The 17,740-nt window shown below is 45.9% G+C and overlaps 1 protein-coding gene across 1 annotated transcript; it reads left to right on the top strand.

The window, feature by feature from the left end:
- The first annotated feature begins 3,380 nt into the window (after nucleotides 1-3,380).
- Nucleotides 3,381-10,414, top strand: LOC146347015 (uncharacterized). Its single transcript, XM_084848092.1, has 7 exons — nucleotides 3,381-3,461; nucleotides 9,097-9,147; nucleotides 9,293-9,337; nucleotides 9,638-9,703; nucleotides 9,799-9,900; nucleotides 9,984-10,049; nucleotides 10,151-10,414. The coding sequence occupies exons 2-7, from the start codon at nucleotides 9,138-9,140 to the stop codon at nucleotides 10,384-10,386; spliced, it is 525 nt and encodes a 174-aa protein (XP_084704218.1). The 5' UTR covers nucleotides 3,381-3,461; nucleotides 9,097-9,137; the 3' UTR covers nucleotides 10,387-10,414.
- Nucleotides 10,415-17,740: the final 7,326 nt, after the last annotated feature.

Genomic DNA, 17,740 nt, shown 5'->3' with positions numbered 1-17,740 from the left:
CAGGATGTGCTGTTATTTATGCTCATTGAATCTCTGTTGGTACCTTAAGAAACCAGTTAAATTTTCAAGCCTGGCTGCAGTGTCAGATGTTGTTAGTTACTGATCTGCTGTTGTCACCTGTCTGTTGAAACAGATGGTAAATTAAAATAACTCACAGTTCTTAAGGCAAGATAAAAGCACACGTTCCAAAAATCTTCCATGAAGGGAATGGATGCACATCAAGACCAACCTCACCAGGATAATGAAAGGAGGTTGAAGGCACCCCTCCCATTTGCCTTGCTATCTGCCCTATAAGGACACTTTCACAGGAAACAAAGGAGCGATAAAAGTACAGAATGAACCAATAGCAAGATCTAATACTTACAGTTTGTTCAACACTGCTACAAGTAACCGCATTTTTGTCATTCTTTTGTTTGCATTTCTTTCTCATGTGTACAATACAGCCAAATATTCACTCTGGATCTTCACCTCCTTGAAACCTACTCTAGCATGGCCTCTGAAACCCAGCAGGGTTGCCATTCCATTTTATTTTTTAAAACTGGCAGCACTGTTTGGTCATTAACATCAGTGTGACTGGCAGAAATTCAACAGGTGTCATTTTGCCATGTCACTACATCTTGTCACACAGCTGTTAAACGACACAGGAGGAGCCTTGGCAGAAAACAAGTTATCAGCTGGGGAACTAGTAGCACTCAAGGCCAGTCAAATTAGTTTGGCACCTTAGGCAGAAGTCCCACAAGCACCTCTCTCCCAGCTCCTGGAGGAACAATACCACAATCACAAATTAAAGAAGCAAGCATGTGTCGTCCTTTCATCGTGACACCCAAAATCAGCTGCTGGAGGCTGCTCCCTCACCCTGCCTAATGGTAGCGCCGGCCTTGTGAGTAGTAAAACATCGGCGGCGGGGGACACCTGAGCGGAAAGCCCTCCCTGCCTAGGCTTAGCCTCCGCAGGTCTCCCCTCCGCAATCCCTGCTGGCTGGGAATTATGGGTGCTGCGCCCCACGCCCCTGGCGCGCATCAGGTCGCAGGAGGCTGCGCGTGGCGCGAAGTTCCCGGCTGTGTCGGCTGGCGCCTCCCAGCGGGGGTTTGGGGCCGGACGCGAGCCGCGCAGACTCCCTCACCTTGGCTAGAGCCGGGCGCGCGGGAAATTCGCTGTGCCGCCGCCGCCGCGCATTCTCCTCTGCTGCGCGCCGCGGCTCGAAAGCCTCTCGCCCAGCGCCACCAACCTCCGGCGCGGGCCCCCGGGGGGCGGGGGAGCGGCAGCTGAAGGGAAGCAAATGCCGGCGGCGGGTCTTCTAGGCGCGGGAGCGGATTCGGGCAGGCTTGAGCCAGCGCTGAAGTGAGGGAAGCGCTGCTGCCGCTCGCCGCCGCTTCGGCATTTTCCTTCCAGCGCGCGCTAAAGCCCCGGGTGCCTCATCCACAGACGGGCTGCGAAGTCGGTAGCCCGGAACTTCTCCGGCTCTTCCTCGCCGCCTTCCTCCGCTTCCCCTGGCCATGACAAGGGGTGGGGAGGTGGGGACGGAGCCGCTTTTGGCGGGTTCTGTCGTCTTATAGCAGCGGGCGGGAGCGCGAGGGAGGGTCTCTTCCGTCTCTCCTCCCCCTCCTGGCGACAGCCGCGGGCACGACGGGGGCTTCCCCCCTTGTGAAAGGGGGAGCGTTTGGCTTGGATCCGGACGCCGACCCCGCCCGAAGCGTCTCCTCCAATGAGAAGAGGGGAGGGCTGCTCTCCGTTTCCTTTCGTGCACAAAGAATAAGGCCTCGGCTCCGTCTCGCCGCAGGAGCTGCGAGACTTTGGCCAGGGGAGTGAGAGGTGAGGTTATCCGTCGACATGCTCGCGACTCTGCAGGCCCAGGACGAGCCGCCACCGCGGCACGGGGAGGGGAGATACCCCCGGAACAAGGCAGTGCAGCTCAGCGCCTCACCACGTAAATTGAAACCTAGTATAATTAATTGCTCCTACTTCGTTGGACTTCCTCGACGGTGTAAACCGCCCTTCCCCAACCTGGTGCCCTCCAGATGTGTCAGACCGCAACTCCCATAATTCCCAGCTAGTTACGGGTAGTACTTGGAATAGTGTACCAAGTAAGTACATCGAACTGCGGCCCAAAGCTGAAGTCCATGAGACGCGTCAGGAGAGCCCTGCTGGATCAGCCCACGGGTCCATCGAGTCCAGCATTCTGTTCGCACAGTGGCCAACCAGCTGCCCGCAGGAAACCCACAAGCAGGACACGAGTGCAACAGCACCCTCCTGCCCAAGTTCCCCAGCAACTGGTGTACATAGGCATGCTGCCTCTGATATCCGAGTAGCATATAGCCATCAGGACTAGTAGCCATCAATAGCTTTATCCTCCATGAATTTGTCCAATCCACTTTTAAAGCCATCCAGATTTGTGGCCATCACCACATCTCCTGGTAGCGAATTCCATAGAATGCCAGTAATTTCAACACAACAGAAGACATTTCTGTTCACATTACTTCCAGACAATGGCTTGCTACAGGAAAAAAGTGCGTGTCAATTCTCCTACCAAGCGCACCGAGTTTTTTCCCTCGTTCTGAAAGCTGGCAAACCGTCGCCGCCTTATCACCGAAGCTCCAGCCCCTGCCCTAGTGCTAGAGGTTTTAGGGCTAGTTACGGTTATTAGGGAAGAGAAAGGTACTTCACGTATGCTCAAAGGAACTGTTCACATTCAGACTGAACGCTGAAGTGTGGCTTCCAAACCGAGTGTTTGTTTATTTATAAGGAAATATCTAATGCTTCTCAGGGTTGCGCACCAGTGAGGGCGGCTAACGATTAAAACCAACCCTAAAATGCAATAACTCTTCCTGCCCGCTGCCCCCCCCCCCAGCCCCGACGCCCAAATACAGAATATACTAAAACAAAGACATGCGATAAAAACTTATCTGTTCCGTTAAGCAAACGCCTGCCCAAAGAAAAAGAGTTTTGCCATACGGAGACCCGCCATAAGGGAGCGGTGGTGCTGTGGTTCGGCGCTTATTTATGCGCCTCGGCTCGAGTGAATGAAACCCTGGCAACCGGCTCATCTCCTTAGGGTTTACATACCCGGTCCAGCAAGCTGGGCAGGGAGAGTGGACCGGGACCACAGCATCGTTCAGACGCCCAGTAAGCATGATCTGCGCGCTGGGGAAGGCTCTGTTGCAAGCGCGCGCTAAGGCGGCGCGCGCTCGCTCGACCTCACCTCACCACCTGTCGCAGCCTACTTATGTCGACGTCGCCCTCTAGCGGATTATGTGCAGCACCGCGCGGCCAAGCTAGCCCCTCTCCGCGTGCGAGCGCAGCCCCCGGGGTTCCTCCGTTTGCTTCCGCCAGCAGCCGTTTCGCGAGGTGGGGGACTCTGGCTTGGAGTGACTGGGCCCTCCATATTTCATCGAGCTTAATTCCCAGGGAAACCATTCTGGCTGGGAGAGAGGCGTGTGCTGTCCTAATGAGGTCACAGGGAAGTATTTAAATTCGAACCGTCTGCTTAAAGACACATTTAGCATTTCTTAGCGGTGATTAGATTCTTCTTCCGTCCCCTCCCGAAAAAACGAATGCATTTGCCACATTATGAGGGACTTCGTAAGCTCCCAGTGTGTGCCTTTGAAACGAATATAAAACAAAACTGATTACAGCCCCTCTGAGAATGTGTGTGTGTGGGGGGGTTGCCCTCCACCTCATGAGCCCACATTCATTAAGATGTACAGACTCACATACTACTGTGAGGTTTATTTGAGAGAAACTAATTTCTGTATTCACAAATAATATAAGCAGACGATAATGGGACGTGGGGAAAGAGGAGATGAGTAAAGCTTCTCCAGCTGCTGAATAATATAAACCTAAGTCTGACAGTTCATGACTATCTGAACAAACACAATACAGATGATAAAATAAGTCAAAGTCGGGGTAAGTGTCTCTTGTTAAGAAGTGAGAAATCTAGAATACCTACTGACAGCATAAAGCATCTTCCAGCAATTTTGGATGCATCAAGGCAATTATAAGAAGTGTGACTTGTTTCAACTGGAGTTAGACGTTGAAATGTACCTTGTTGTTGTTGTTGTTCAGTCGTTCAGTCGTGTCCGACTCTTCGTGACCCCATGGACCATAGCACGCCAGGCCTTCCTGTCCTGCGCTCTCTCCCGGAGCGTGCTCAAGTTCATATTCATTGCATCCGTGATGCTATCTAGCCATCTCATCCTCTGCTGTCCCCTTCTCCTTTTGCCTTCAGTCTTTCCCAGCATCAGGGTCTTTTCCAGGGAGTTTTCTCTTCGCATTAGGTGGCCAAAATATTGGAGCTTCAGCTTCATTATCTGTCCTTCCAAGGAGCACTCAGGGTTGATTTCCTTTAGGATGGACTGATTTGACCTCCTTGCAGTCCAGGGGACTTGTAAGAGTCTTCTCCAGCACCACAGTTCGAAAGCATCAATTCTTCGGCGCTCAGCCTTCCTTATAGTCCAGCTCTCACAGCCATACATTACTACTGGGAAAACCATAGCTTTGATTGGACGGACCTTTGTCGGCAAGGTGATGTCTCTGCTTCTTACTATGCTGTCTAGGTTTGCCATAGCTTTCCTCCCAAGGAGCAAGCGTCTTTTAATTTCATGGCTACAGTCACCGTCTGCGGTGATCTTGGAGCCCAAGAAAGTAAAATCTGTCACTGCTTCCATTTCTTCCCCTTCTATATGCCAGGAAGTGATAGGTCCAGATGCCATGATCTTCATTTTTTTAATGTTGAGTTTCAAACCAGCTTTTGCACTCTCCTCTTTCACCCTCAACAAGAGGCTCTTGAGATCCTCTTCGCTTTCTGCCATTAGGGTGGTATCGTCTGCATATTGGAGGTTGTTGATAATTCTCCCAGCAATCTGAATTCCGACCTCTGATTCATCCAACCCGGCATTTCTCATGATGTACTCTGCATATAAGTTAAATAAGCAGGGTGACAATATGCAGCCTTGTCGTACTCCTTTCCCAATTTTGAACCACTCGGTTGTTCCATGTCTGGTTCTTACTGTTGCTTCTTGACCCTCGTACAGGTTTCTCAGGAGACAGGTAAGGTGGTCTGGTACTCCCATCACTTTAAGAATTTGCCACAGTTTGTTGTGATCCACACAATCAAAGGCTTTAGCATAGTCAATGAAGCAGAAATAGACGTTTTTCTGGAATTCCCTTGCTTTCTCCATGATGCAGCGAATGTTGGCGATTTGATCTCTAGTTCCTCTGCCTCTTCTAAACCCAGCTTGTACTTCCGGTAGTTCTCGGTTCGCATACTGCTGAAGCCTAGCTTGTAGGATTTTGAGCATCACCTTGCTGGCATGTGAAATGAGCGCAATTGTGCGGTAGTTTGAACACTCTTTGGCATTGCCCTTCTTTGAAACTGGAATGTAAACTGACCTTTTCCAGTCTTGTGGCCACTGTTGAGTGTTCCAGATTTGTTGGCATATTGAATGGAGCACTTTAACAGCATCATCTTTTAGGATTTTAAATAGCTCAGCTGGAATACTGTCATCTCCACTAGCTTTGTTGTTACTAATGCTTCCTAAGGCCCACTTGACTTCACTCTCTAGGATGTCCGGCTCAAGTTCAGTGACCACACTATCATGGCTATCAGGGACATTCAGATCTTTCCTGTATAGTTCTTCTGTGTATTCTTGCCACCTCTTCTTAATCTCATCTGCTTCTGTTAGGTCCCTGCCTTCTTTGTCCTTTATCATGCCCGTCTTTGCACAAAACGTTCCCTTGAGATCTCCAATTTTCTTGAAGAGATCTCTAGTCTTTCCCATTCTGTTGTTTTCCTCGATTTCTTTGCATTGTTCATTTAAGAAGGCCTTCTTGTCTCTCCTTGCTATTCTCTGGAACTCTGCATTCAGTTGGGTATATCTTCCCCTTTCTCCCTTGCTTTTCGCTTCCCTTCTTTCCTCAGCTACTTGTAAAGCCTCATCAGACAGCCACTTGGCTTTCTTGCATTTCTTTTTCTTTGGGATGGATTTCGTTGCTGCCTCCTGAACAATGTTACGGACCTCCGTCCATAGTTCCTCAGGCACTCTGTCTATCAGGTCTAATCCCTGAAATCTATTCCTCACCTCCACTGTATATTCATCAGGGATATGATTTAGGTCATACCTGAATGGTTTAGTGGTTTTCCCGACGTTCTTCAATTTAAGCCGAAATTTTGCAAGAAGCAGCTCATGATCTGAGCCACAGTCAGCTCCAGGTCTTGTTTTGACTGACTGTATGGAGCTTCTCCATCTTTGGCTGCAAAGGACATAATCAATCTGATTTCGATATTGACCATCTGGTGACGTCCATGTGTAGAGTCGCCTCTTGTGCTGTTGGAAAAGAGTGTTTGCTATGATCAGCATGTTCTCTTGGCAAAACTCTATTAGCTTTTGTCCTGCTTCATTTTGTACACCAAGGCCATGCCTGCCTGTTATCCCGGTGATTTCTTGACTTCCTACTTTAGCATTCCAATCCCCTATGATGAAGAGGACATCTTTTTTTGGTGTTAGTTCTAGGAGGTGTTGTAGGTCTTCATAGAACTGATCAACCTCAGCTTCTTCGGCCTCAGTGGTTGGGGCATAGACTTGAATTGCTGTGATGTTGAATGGTTTGCCTTGGATTCGTACTGAGATCATTCTATCATTTTTAAGATTGTACCCCAGTACTGCTTTTCCCACCCTTTTGTTGACTATGAGTGCTACTCCATTTCTTCTAAGGGATTCTTGCCCACAATAGTAGATATGATGGTCACCTGAATTAAATTTGCCCATGCCTGTCCATTTTAGTTCGCTGATTCCCAAGATGTCGATGTTCAATCTTGCCATCTCATGTTTGACCACCTCCAGCTTACCTTGATTCATTGATCTGACATTCCAGGTTCCTAAACAATATTGTTCTTTACAGCATCAGATTTTCTTTTCACCGCCAGACACATCCACAGCTGAGTGTCCTTTCGGGTTTGGCCCAGCCGCTTCACTCTTTCTGGCGCTACTTGGAAATACCCTCTGCTCTTCCCCAGTAGCATATTGGACACCTTCCGACCTGAGGGGCTCATCTTCCGGCGTCATCTCTTTTAGCCTTGTGATACGTTCCATGGGGTTTTCTTGGCAAGAATACTGGAGTGGGTTGCCATTTCCTTGTCCAGTGGACCACATTTTGTCAGAACTCTCTGCCATGACCTGTCCGTCTTGGGTGGTCCTGCACGGCATAGCTTATGGCTTCACTGAGTTACGCAAGCCCCTTCGCCACAACAAGGCAGTGATCCATGAAGGGGATCACTACATTGATATGTAGGGGAAAACTATTCCCTCCTTTTCTTTTTAAATTATTATATTTTATTTTTGTCAGAATCGTTTTTGAAAGAATCATTAAACATAGAGAGCACAAGAGCTGCAAGTAAAACCTTCAAGAGTCTTTAAAAAGTAAATAATTCCTTAAGTGCCACATAGATTTTGTAAAAATCCTGCATGGCATGCCCTTTAGAAGAGGGGTGTGGGCGGGGGGGCAATGGTCTAGTCCTCTCACATTTGCTGTTAGCAGCTTGGTAAAAATAACATTAATGTAAACATCTGATATTGGAGAGGGGGGGGGAAATCTCAATAACGGTCTTTAAAATGATGGATACATAGGTATCCATTTTTAAAAATAAACATGATGGGGTGGTAGGGGGACCCCCCCCCCGACTTCATGCATTTATATGTAGGGGGAAACTATTTCCTTTTTAATATTCTATTATTGTCAGAATCATTTTTGAAAGAATCAACTTCTATCACTAGTTTTCAATACAGGTCAGAGTGCTGGTCCAGATGTCTCCAGATGGGGGCGGTGTAGATTACAGGGGACCTGAAACCCCATTTTGTGTTTTTGAGTAGGTGGTACTAACTTTTAGTAATGGGTTGGAGGCCAACCTTAGGGGCGGGGGGATCCTTAACTTTATCCAATCACAGTACCTGAATTCACACAATAGGACTAGCGCTGATAAAAAGAGCCCGCACTTCTCTGTGTCTTTACACTCGGGGTGCACGAAAGTCACTTACCTGGTCTCGCAGCTTTTCGCGGTGGGGGGGAGGCGCTTCGCTGCTCTCCCCACGAAGTTCAGGCCGGGGGGGAGGCTTCCCGCCTTGCCCGGCCAAAATTCAGGCCGGGGAGGAGGCGCCTCGCTTCGCCCGGCCGCGAAATTAAAAGTTAAAAAAAAAAACGCCCCCGTGATAGGCTATGTGACGATTAACGTAGCCTATCACGGCTAGATCTGCAAAGTCAGCCGTGATAGGCTACTTTAATCGTCACGTAGCCTATCACGGGTGACTTTAAAAAAAAAAAGCGCGTACGCAAATGGCGGCCCCCATAGGGAGCCGCCATTCGCGTTCCTTATTTGGTCGCTGTAGTCTACATAAATCTTTACGTAGACTACGGCGAAAATAAGGGCAATGCAAATAGCGTTGCCCTTATTTTCGCCGTAGCCTGTCTACGTAAAGATTTACGTAGACTACAGAGACCAAATAAGGAACGTGAATGGCAGCTCCCTATGGGGGCCACCATTATCTGTACGTGCTTTTTTTTTTTTTTTAAGTCACCCGTGATAGGCTATGTGACGATTTACGTAGCCTATCACGGCTGACTTTGCAAATCTAGCCGTGATAGGCTACGTTAATCGTCACGTAGCCTATCACGGGGGCGTTTTTTTTTTTCTTTTATTGGAATGGCGGCGGCGGCAGCCGGTCAAAAGACCGGCTGCCACTCCTGCCCCAGACGAAGACCCGACGAACCGCCTGCCGGACCCACCGCCGGGAGGGACATTCGGCAAAGGTAAGTCCCGTCCCGGGGGGGGGTGCGGGGTGCGGGGGGGCAGAGAATTTCTCCCCGAAACTTGTTCGGGGGGCCGAACACGTTGGCGCTCAGCCCCCCGAAGTTTCGGGGAGAAATTCTCCGCCATCCCTACTTTACACCCCCCAAACCTGAAGGGAAGGACCTGGAAGCCTACTTACATGTGAGTATACCTTAACTCTTTTTTTTCCTTCTGCCAGCTAAATAAATATTTAGTGCAGATAAACTAAAATAAAAAGCAATACAGTTTATGCTTCTTTTCCCAATTTATCCCCGCAGAAAAACTAAAACGCCCTTCAATATTCTAAAAGAGGAGCAATATGCCTGCAGGCAAGTTCATTTTATTTGTATTTGTATTTATATTTATATATATGTTTATATATATATATATATATATTCCTTTCTGGGGTTGTTATATTGGGGAAAAAAAGGCTCTTTCTCTAAAACTTGTCTATTTTTTTCTTCTTACCCATAGAACAATCCCCAAAAGCAGTCTTGATGCCACAGGTCTATCAAGAAGGCATGTATTTTCTAGTTAATTTGTATGTTTTAGGGGGGGGGGGGGCGCTTGTGTGGGGGGGCAGAGCAAAAGCTTGAGACAAGACTGTACATACCTTTGAGTGATCAAACTAGCACCTTCTCCTTATTTACAATCTCATGAAATCACACGTCTGACAGAAATGCACCAAAATTAAGTCAAATGATAAAGAACTGGGTAAGGCTTTTGGGGTGGGGGTATTTTTAATGTAAAAACAACATGCTGTTTCTGAAAGTACAGGCTATGTGTATAACGTTTTATTTTTATGTATATTTTTTACAGAAGACTTTATGGCCAGCCATCCTTTTAGCAAGAAAAGGCCCAGGACAGCACTCACACCGGCATCTGGTAGCGCAGATAAAACAGAATTGTTCTAATAATTGTCTTGTGGTTTTTAAGGTTTCCTGTAAAGCTGAAAGCAGTGTGTGTGTTTTCTTTTTTAGAAACCACAACCAATGTTCAGGAGGCTGCTGTGATTAATCCCCCAAAGAAGGCCACAAGAAAAACCAAACACATAGACTCACCACCTTCTGATGATAAAATAGGTAAAAAAGTTAATGATGGTAAGGGATTGGGGGGGGTCATATCGAAAGTAGGAATCTACTGAAGTGGTTATTGCTTTTTGCAGCGAACATGACGCCTGTTAGAGCTCCTTTTAAAACTCCAAAGGCTACCGGACCGCCAGCAGGCACGGGTAAGGCATTGACGGGTTGTGTGTGTGTGAGAGGTTTGTACCTAATTAATAAGGATGTGTCCTACCCCTTCTCATTTTTATTTTTTATTTTTTGGTTTTAGACCAGAAACCTGCAACTGTGAAAAGTGTCTCTGTAAAACCACATGACCCGAGAGGGCCAAAGGCCAAGAGATCAAGATATGAAGGGCACCCAGAGTCTGCAATCTCTAAACCAGGGAAGGGACTTGCTAATTGGCTTGAACATGCTTCTAAAAGACTGAAAGAAGGCTATGAGCTCATGAAGTGCCATTCAGAGATTGAAGCAGCCATGCTGATAATGATGGGTTATCTGAAGTAAGCTCTTTTCAGAATATTAAAATGCATACAAAGTATCCTGCACATGGCAACACATTCTTTAGACATGTACAAGTTGGGGGTGGTAAACCACGCCAGAGGTGTTGGAAAAGACGGCATAGGAAGAACACATTCAACAAAGCACGATTTTACTGGCAGAGGAGGGTTAGTAAAATATTAAACAGGGCTAAAAAAACACTCTATGCTTGTAAAAATCAAAGGCCTCCTAAGAAAAGCTGCTCTCCGTTGGCAGATTCTCAGGATGCCTCACAGTTTTCTGAAGCATGCATAGAGGGTGACCCTCCAGAGGTGGCGTCTCAAGATACCTCACAGTCTTCTGAAGCTTCCAGGGATGCCTCAGGGTTGGACCAAACCCCACCCACAAATAACAAACGCGGACCAACCCCCGCAAGTATATGCAGAACTTGTGCATAGGTGGGAGTGGGAACATGAGCGTTACAGGTCAATGCACATAGGTGAAGAATTTAGATTTGTTAATTTAGAACATGTAACATCATTCTCACAGGCTGTGACTGCATTATACACAATGATCCAGCAAATCCTGGATGATGTTAATAGGAGAATCTCTCCTCAAGATTTTGTCCAACTACAATTGGACCGCAGGGGATTAGCTTATCCTCTTTTTTCAGTTAAAAGACATAGGGATGTTTTACATGTAGAAGATTTTCTATCCCATATCAGTAATCTCCTGCAAAGCCGTGCTGAAATATGTGGGGATGTTACGCTGCGGTTGATTGTTACAATTGTGAGGGCTCCACAGGGCGGTGGGAATCCAAGTAGGAAAATAGGTTCTCTCCCGAACAGTCAAATCATCCTTAGAAAACGACAACATTTGGTAGATCTAAATTACACAGGCACCAATCTCTGCTTTGCTGGGGGTCTTTTAGCTGTAATGGCTGAGAGGACACCCACAGATGCAGAATTGTTGACTGCCGCCAGACAGTTACATACGGAGCTTGGTTGGTCTGAACAGAAAAAAGTAGCCCTCAGTGACATTTCATTGATTGAAAACCATTTAAGGGTCAACATTCAAGTCATACGTTTCACAAAAAAAGGTTGGGGCTATTTAAAGTACCAGGGCCTAGGTACCCCAAAACCTATACTATGATGCTACACGATGATCATTATTATGGTGTGCATAATGTAAAGGCGGTTTTTGGAGCTCAAAACTATTGTGAAATATGCAGTACAATCTTTACCCATAGTCACAGTTGTCTATATATGTGCAGGCTCTGCTTGAGTGCAGACTGTCCTGTAAATGTTGGTAAAATGAAGAGGTGCGGACGTTGTTGGATGAACTGCAGATCCAGCACCTGCTTAAATAGACATAGAGAATTGGCCTTAGAGAGTAAAGTAAAATGTGTCTTTAGAGAGTATTGTGAATATTGTCAGACTTTCCAGAAATGTGATCATGACTTTGAGCGTTGTCCAGGAAGGCGGTGCACTGTCTGTTGGGGGTTTATCACATATGGTGATAAGCATGAGCGCTATATGGGACATCTTAAGAAGCCTAAAGTGTCTGTGAAATATGTGTTTTATGACTTTGAAGCGCACCAGTCTTCAGGATTTCATGTTCCTAATTTCTGCTTTGCAAAAGCGTTTGCGGGTGAAACTGTAGAAAGCTTTAAGGATAAACCAGGTAAGGGTAAGAAGAATAGAAAGCGGCGTGTGAAAGCGCATGGGGATGTAAGCCCGTGGGCCATGGCTGGCAAAATGTGGGAGCTTAAGGGTGATTCCTGTCTCTCTGATTTTATCAAGACTTTCACAGACAGTGTGCAGTTCAAAGGGTGCACTTTTATACCCCATAACTCAAAGGGGTATGATGGTTACTTTATTCTCAGCCAGCTGATAAAAGAGAAACTTACTGTAGATCTTATTACTCAAGGGGGAAAATTGCTGTGTATCACCGTGAAGGGGCTAGATATAAAATTTATCGATTCACTCTGTCATCTACCCATGGCCCTCTCAAAGCTACCAAAAGCCTTGGGTTTTACCGGCACCAAGGGCTACTTCCCACATTATTTTAACAAACCTGAGAATTGGGACTATGTGGGACCGCTGCCTAAAGCAGAGGACTATGGTCCCAATACATGATGCCTGGAGAGAGAGAGGCTTTTTTAGCGTGGTATGATGAGAACAAGTCAAAAACTTTTGAAATGCAGAAGGAGTTGATGTTTTACAGCAGGCAAGATGTTAATATTTTGGAGCAGGCATGCACCAAGTACCGACATGAAATCATGGAACTGACACAGACAGTGAGAGCGTTTTGGAATGGTAAGAAGTATGTGAACAAAAGGTTAGCAATAGATCCATTCCAATACCCCACTCTGGCTAGTACATGTTTTGCAATGTATAGGTTTAAGTTTCTGAAGGAATACACCATTGCCATATCCCCACCAGATAATTATCACCGGCAGTGTAAACGGTTTTCTACCCCTGCAATTCGGTGGTTGAGTTACATAGAGCATAAAGAAAACATTCAGATTCAGCACGCCTTAAAGGGTGGGGAATTCAAAGCTGGCCCTTATTTTCTAGATGGCTATGCGGTCATAGATAATAAGAAGACAGCCTTTGAATTTCACGGCTGCTTTTGGCATGGGTGTTTAGTGTGTTACTCTCCTGATGATAAAAAACCCCCTGCAGGGTAAAACATATGAATGCCTGTACAACTCCACACAAAAAGGGGATGCTGAACTGAAACTGATGGGGTTTGAAGTCAGGACTATATGGGAACACGAGTGGAGGCATATGTTAAAAACAGATGAGGGCCTCAAGCGTTTTCTTGCTGGTGCTCATTTTCCAGACCCTCTAGAACCTAGAGACGCTCTCTTTGGGGGGCGTACAAATGCGATCTGTCTGTATTATAAACCTGAAGATGGGGAACGGATTCATTACTATGATTTCACAAGCCTGTATCCCTATGTGAACAAGAATAAAGCATACCCTTGTGGTCACCCCAAAATAATTTATGAGAACTTTAAGCCGCTCTCAGATTACTTCGGGATTGCAAAGGTTAAAGTTTACCCACCCCGAGGTCTTTTCTTCCCGGTCCTCCCTACCAAGGTGGGCGGTAAGCTCATGTTTGCCCTGTGTGCAGCTTGTGCAGCAACGCATCAGCAGGAAACGTGTAAACATTCTGATGAGGAACGGGCTCTGCTAGGAACATGGTGCACTGTTGAGCTGAATGCAGATGTAGAAAAGGGCTACAAGGTTGTGAAAATTTATGAAGTCTGGAATTTTGAAAAGCGGACCACCCGTTTGTTTTCAGATTACATTGACATGCACCTTAGCCAAAAACAGGAGGCTTCAGGGTACCCACACTGGTGTGTCAGCACAGAAGATAAACAGCGATACATCGCTGATTATCTCCAAAATGAAGGGGTGGCATTGTGCCCCGATGAGATTGCCGTGAACCCCGCAAAACGGCAAATTGCAAAATTATTTTTAAATTCTCTGTGGGGGAAATTTGGCCAGAGGACAAACCTGCCTAACACACAAGTGGTGAGAGACCCTGATGAGTTATTTCAGATTCTGTTTTCTGATGCTTATGAGGTTTCAATGTGTGAATTTATCGATACTGATGCCGCATGCGTGTCCTGGAAACATTCTGAAGATCGCATGATAACTCTAGGTAGGAAGAATGTGTTCATAGCTGCCTTTACAACTACATATGCTCGGCTGAAGCTCTACACTTTGCTAGATGGCCTTCAAGATCGATGTTTATGTCACGATACAGATTCATTGATATTTGTGAGTAGGGAGGGGCAGTGGATGCCCCCTCTCGGTGATTACTTAGGAGACCTCACAAGTGAAATCCCTGCAGATGAATTTATCACAGAGTTTGTGTCGGCTGGTCCTAAGTCCTATGGTTTTAAACTTTCAGGAGAAGGGAAAGTTTTTTTGAAGGTCAAAGGCATTACATTGAACACCACTAACTGTGAAAAAATTAATTGCAACAGTCTCAAAGACTTAGTTTTTGCCTACGTCTCAGACAGGGAGTGCAGACCGCCTTGTGAGATTGTCATACAGCAGCCAGGTATTGTAAGGAACAAAAGCCATTGGACTCTGGAAACTAAGACTCTCAGGAAAACTCAAAAGGTGGTATATGATAAAAGAGTTATTACTGAAGGGTTTAACACACTGCCTTACGGATTTTGACTATGAATACACACTGGCAACACCCCTTTTCAGCCATTCTAGCGGGGCCTAGCAACTGCGGGAAAAGCTTTTTCATCAAAAATATGCTGGACAATGCTCACAGTGTGTTCTCGGTTGTACCTGAAAATATTGTGTGGTGTTAAGGTTGTTGGCAGCCTCTGTACAAAACTCTGCTATGTAAATACCCATTTATTCAGTTTGTGGAGGGTTTGCCTGCAAAATTTGATGATAATGATTTATTACCCCTCAATAAAGTAAATTTTTTGGTGATAGACGACCTGATGTTGTCGGCGTCTGAGAGCTGTGAAGTCGAAAAGGCCTTTACTCAGTATGTACACCACAGGAACTTGAGTATTTTTTTCATCACGCAAAATATTTTCTGCAAGGGCAAAAGCAACCGCACCATCAGCCTAAATGCAAAATATATGGTGCTGTTCAAAAACCCCAGGGATAAATTACAAATTGCGATTTTAGCTCGTCAAATGTACCCGCAAAACAGTCAATTCTTCATGGAGGCGTTTGCAGATTCTACAAGCAAGCCTTATGGTTATCTGGTGGTAGATTTAAATGCATCTACCCCAGAAACTTACAGGTTAAGAACAGGTCTTTTTCCACCAGACTGGCCTGTAGTGTACACCATGAAAAAAGCTCCAGCTGGCTACAAAAGGCATCGCCTTTAGTGCCAGCCCATCTTTTGATGCCCAGCTCCTCTGCAAGGCAACATGTCTAACCGTGTAAAGAGAAATTTGGCACTCTTTAACATTCTTATTAAGGCACCGCCACGCCAGAGGAAAGCCATTTTATGTGCAGCATCTGATGATCTGATTGCGGCCATCTCAGAAATAGCACTCAATACTTTAAAAGGCAACATTCCTCTATCTCCCCAACAGGTACGTACATTAAGAAAGAAACGTAACCTTATTAAAAGCCTGAGTAACAAGAAAGTCTCTCTGAGAAGAAAGAAGCATCTAGTGAGACAATCTGGTGGGTTTCTTGGACCGTTACTAAGTTTTGCAGTCCCCCTGCTCACCGGGTTTTTAGCCAATCAGTAATGGAGTATGCTGAAAAGATGTATTTGGTCCCTGGCCACCAGCTGGAAGAATTAAAGGGGCCACCTCCTAAGGAGGAAAACATCAGAACTGCAGCAATCAGCTCACTAGATACTGAGATGCAGGAAATTCTCCACAGGAGCGGCTTAACAGAACATGAAAAAGTTAAACGTTATGCTTCTTTGCTTCAAAAATATCTGACCCATGTAAGACAGAGGGAGGTGGAGAAAGAAAACCTAAACCTGTTTCTACCTCAGCCACAACAAGCCTCTGTGGAAGCGTCAGTAGTCTCTGACAATGTCTTCCAAGAAGTACTGGACAGTCTTCCTGCTAGATATAAGAACAATGCAAGGCTCCTATTGATCAAAATGCAGCAAAACAGAGATGTTTCTTCGTGGGATGAGAAAGGAGCCTTTGTGTACAAGGGGGTGGTTGTACCTGGTTCCAATATTCTGGATTTGGTGAAGGGGATCACACAGACCCTGAAAACCAAGCGTACCCCAAAAGGATGGGATGTTTTTATGAGTGCTCTGGCTGAACTAAATGTCCCAGCATCTGTAGTGGGTAATCCTACCCATAGAGAAACCTTGGACTACCTAAAGAACCCCAAAGGCGCGACGCCAATGTTGTTGCACACCTCTACAAGCGCTAAAAAACAAAAGCGTTCTGATGCTCCTACCTGGTTCAGTTTATGATGTAACCTTTTGTGGTTTTTGTTTTATCAGGACTAAAAAATAAATTAGTATTTATAAAAAAACTTAAAGTAATCTGTGCTGTGCCTGTCTACTTTAAGGGTAAATACTTAGAAAACATACAGACAAGAAATTCTTTGTTTTAAAAACCCCAATAGAGGATGCTTTATTGGGAAATGCGGCTATGAAAAGCACAGTATGATCTACAGCGTAGGGCAGGTTGGAGAATGTCTAAGGCATGCCTGTGCAAGTTGGAACTTGTGTAAGGCATGCCTGGGCATGTTGGAACTTGTGTAAGGCATGCCTGGGCATGTTGGAACTTGTCTAAGGCATGCCTGGGCAGGCTGGAGCATGTCTAAGGCATGCCTGGGCAAGTTGGAACTTGTCTAAGGCATACCTGGACATGTTCTTCTTGTTTTTTACAAAATGATCCACCATTTGATCCTTTCTTTCTAAATTGTGAGAATAGGGTAAATAGTTAGAAAACATACAGACAAGACATTCTTTGTTTTAACAAACCCCCAATAGAGGTTGCTTTATTGGGAAATACGGCTATGAAAATCACAACATGATCTACAGTGTTGGGCAGGCTGGAACATGTCTAAGGCGTGCCTGGACATATTCTTCTTGTTTTTCACAAAATGTTCCACCATTTGATCATTTCTTTCTAAATTGTGAGAATACAGTTCTTGAATCTGTTTAAATGTTAGGCCTTTACAACGCTGCTGCAGGAAAAATATACAATGGTAGCCACAAACCACGGACTCATCGGCTTGGAGTTGCCTGGGTTGAAACGCAGTCTTCCTGGCATTTTTTCTTAAAAAACTCATGATGGTTTTAGGGAAGAGGCGGTGGTTGGGCGGGTACCCGTAGGAATCAAAAAACTCTCCACTTTTATCCTCTGTCAAGTAGATGGCCAGCCAGTGTTCTCCAGGTAGGTTGTGGGGGTGGGTATTGACTACTAACCCCACAGGCCTTTGGTGTACCCTCCCACTGGGAAGCATGTCACAAGGAAACACACCGTAGAAAATCTTTCTGGTGTAGGAGCTTGAAGACAGCACACGAGTTAGCTGCACGCTGTCCATGTTACATATAGTCAAACAGGACATTTCTCCGGTGATTTATTTCTATCACATTGTCAAAAACACCATAAACAATCATGTTGACCGTGGCGGCCAGGGCTTTAGCAAAACGGAATTCTGCTCTCAGGTTCCCAGTTTTAATCAAAGAATAGTGATCTCCACATTCTTGGTCCGGCGTCAGGTCGAATGCAAAAAGTGTGTAACCGTTCGCATACTCCTCACGGTTAATTAAAAGGGCCCTATCTTTCATATGTTTGCCAGCTGTTTGTACCAGACTCATGTATTCTCTGACACAGTTTCCATCTTCAAAATTGGGTTGGAGTGGCTTCGTGGGGATTTGCTCTCCATCCAGGTAA

Source organism: Heloderma suspectum, chromosome 4 (assembly GCF_057233095.1).
Source record: "Heloderma suspectum isolate Gila_16-S chromosome 4, 16-S_ref, whole genome shotgun sequence".
Lineage (NCBI taxonomy): Eukaryota > Metazoa > Chordata > Lepidosauria > Squamata > Helodermatidae > Heloderma > Heloderma suspectum.
Note: the sequence above shows the minus strand (reverse complement) of the source record. Positions and strands in the feature narration are given on the sequence as shown.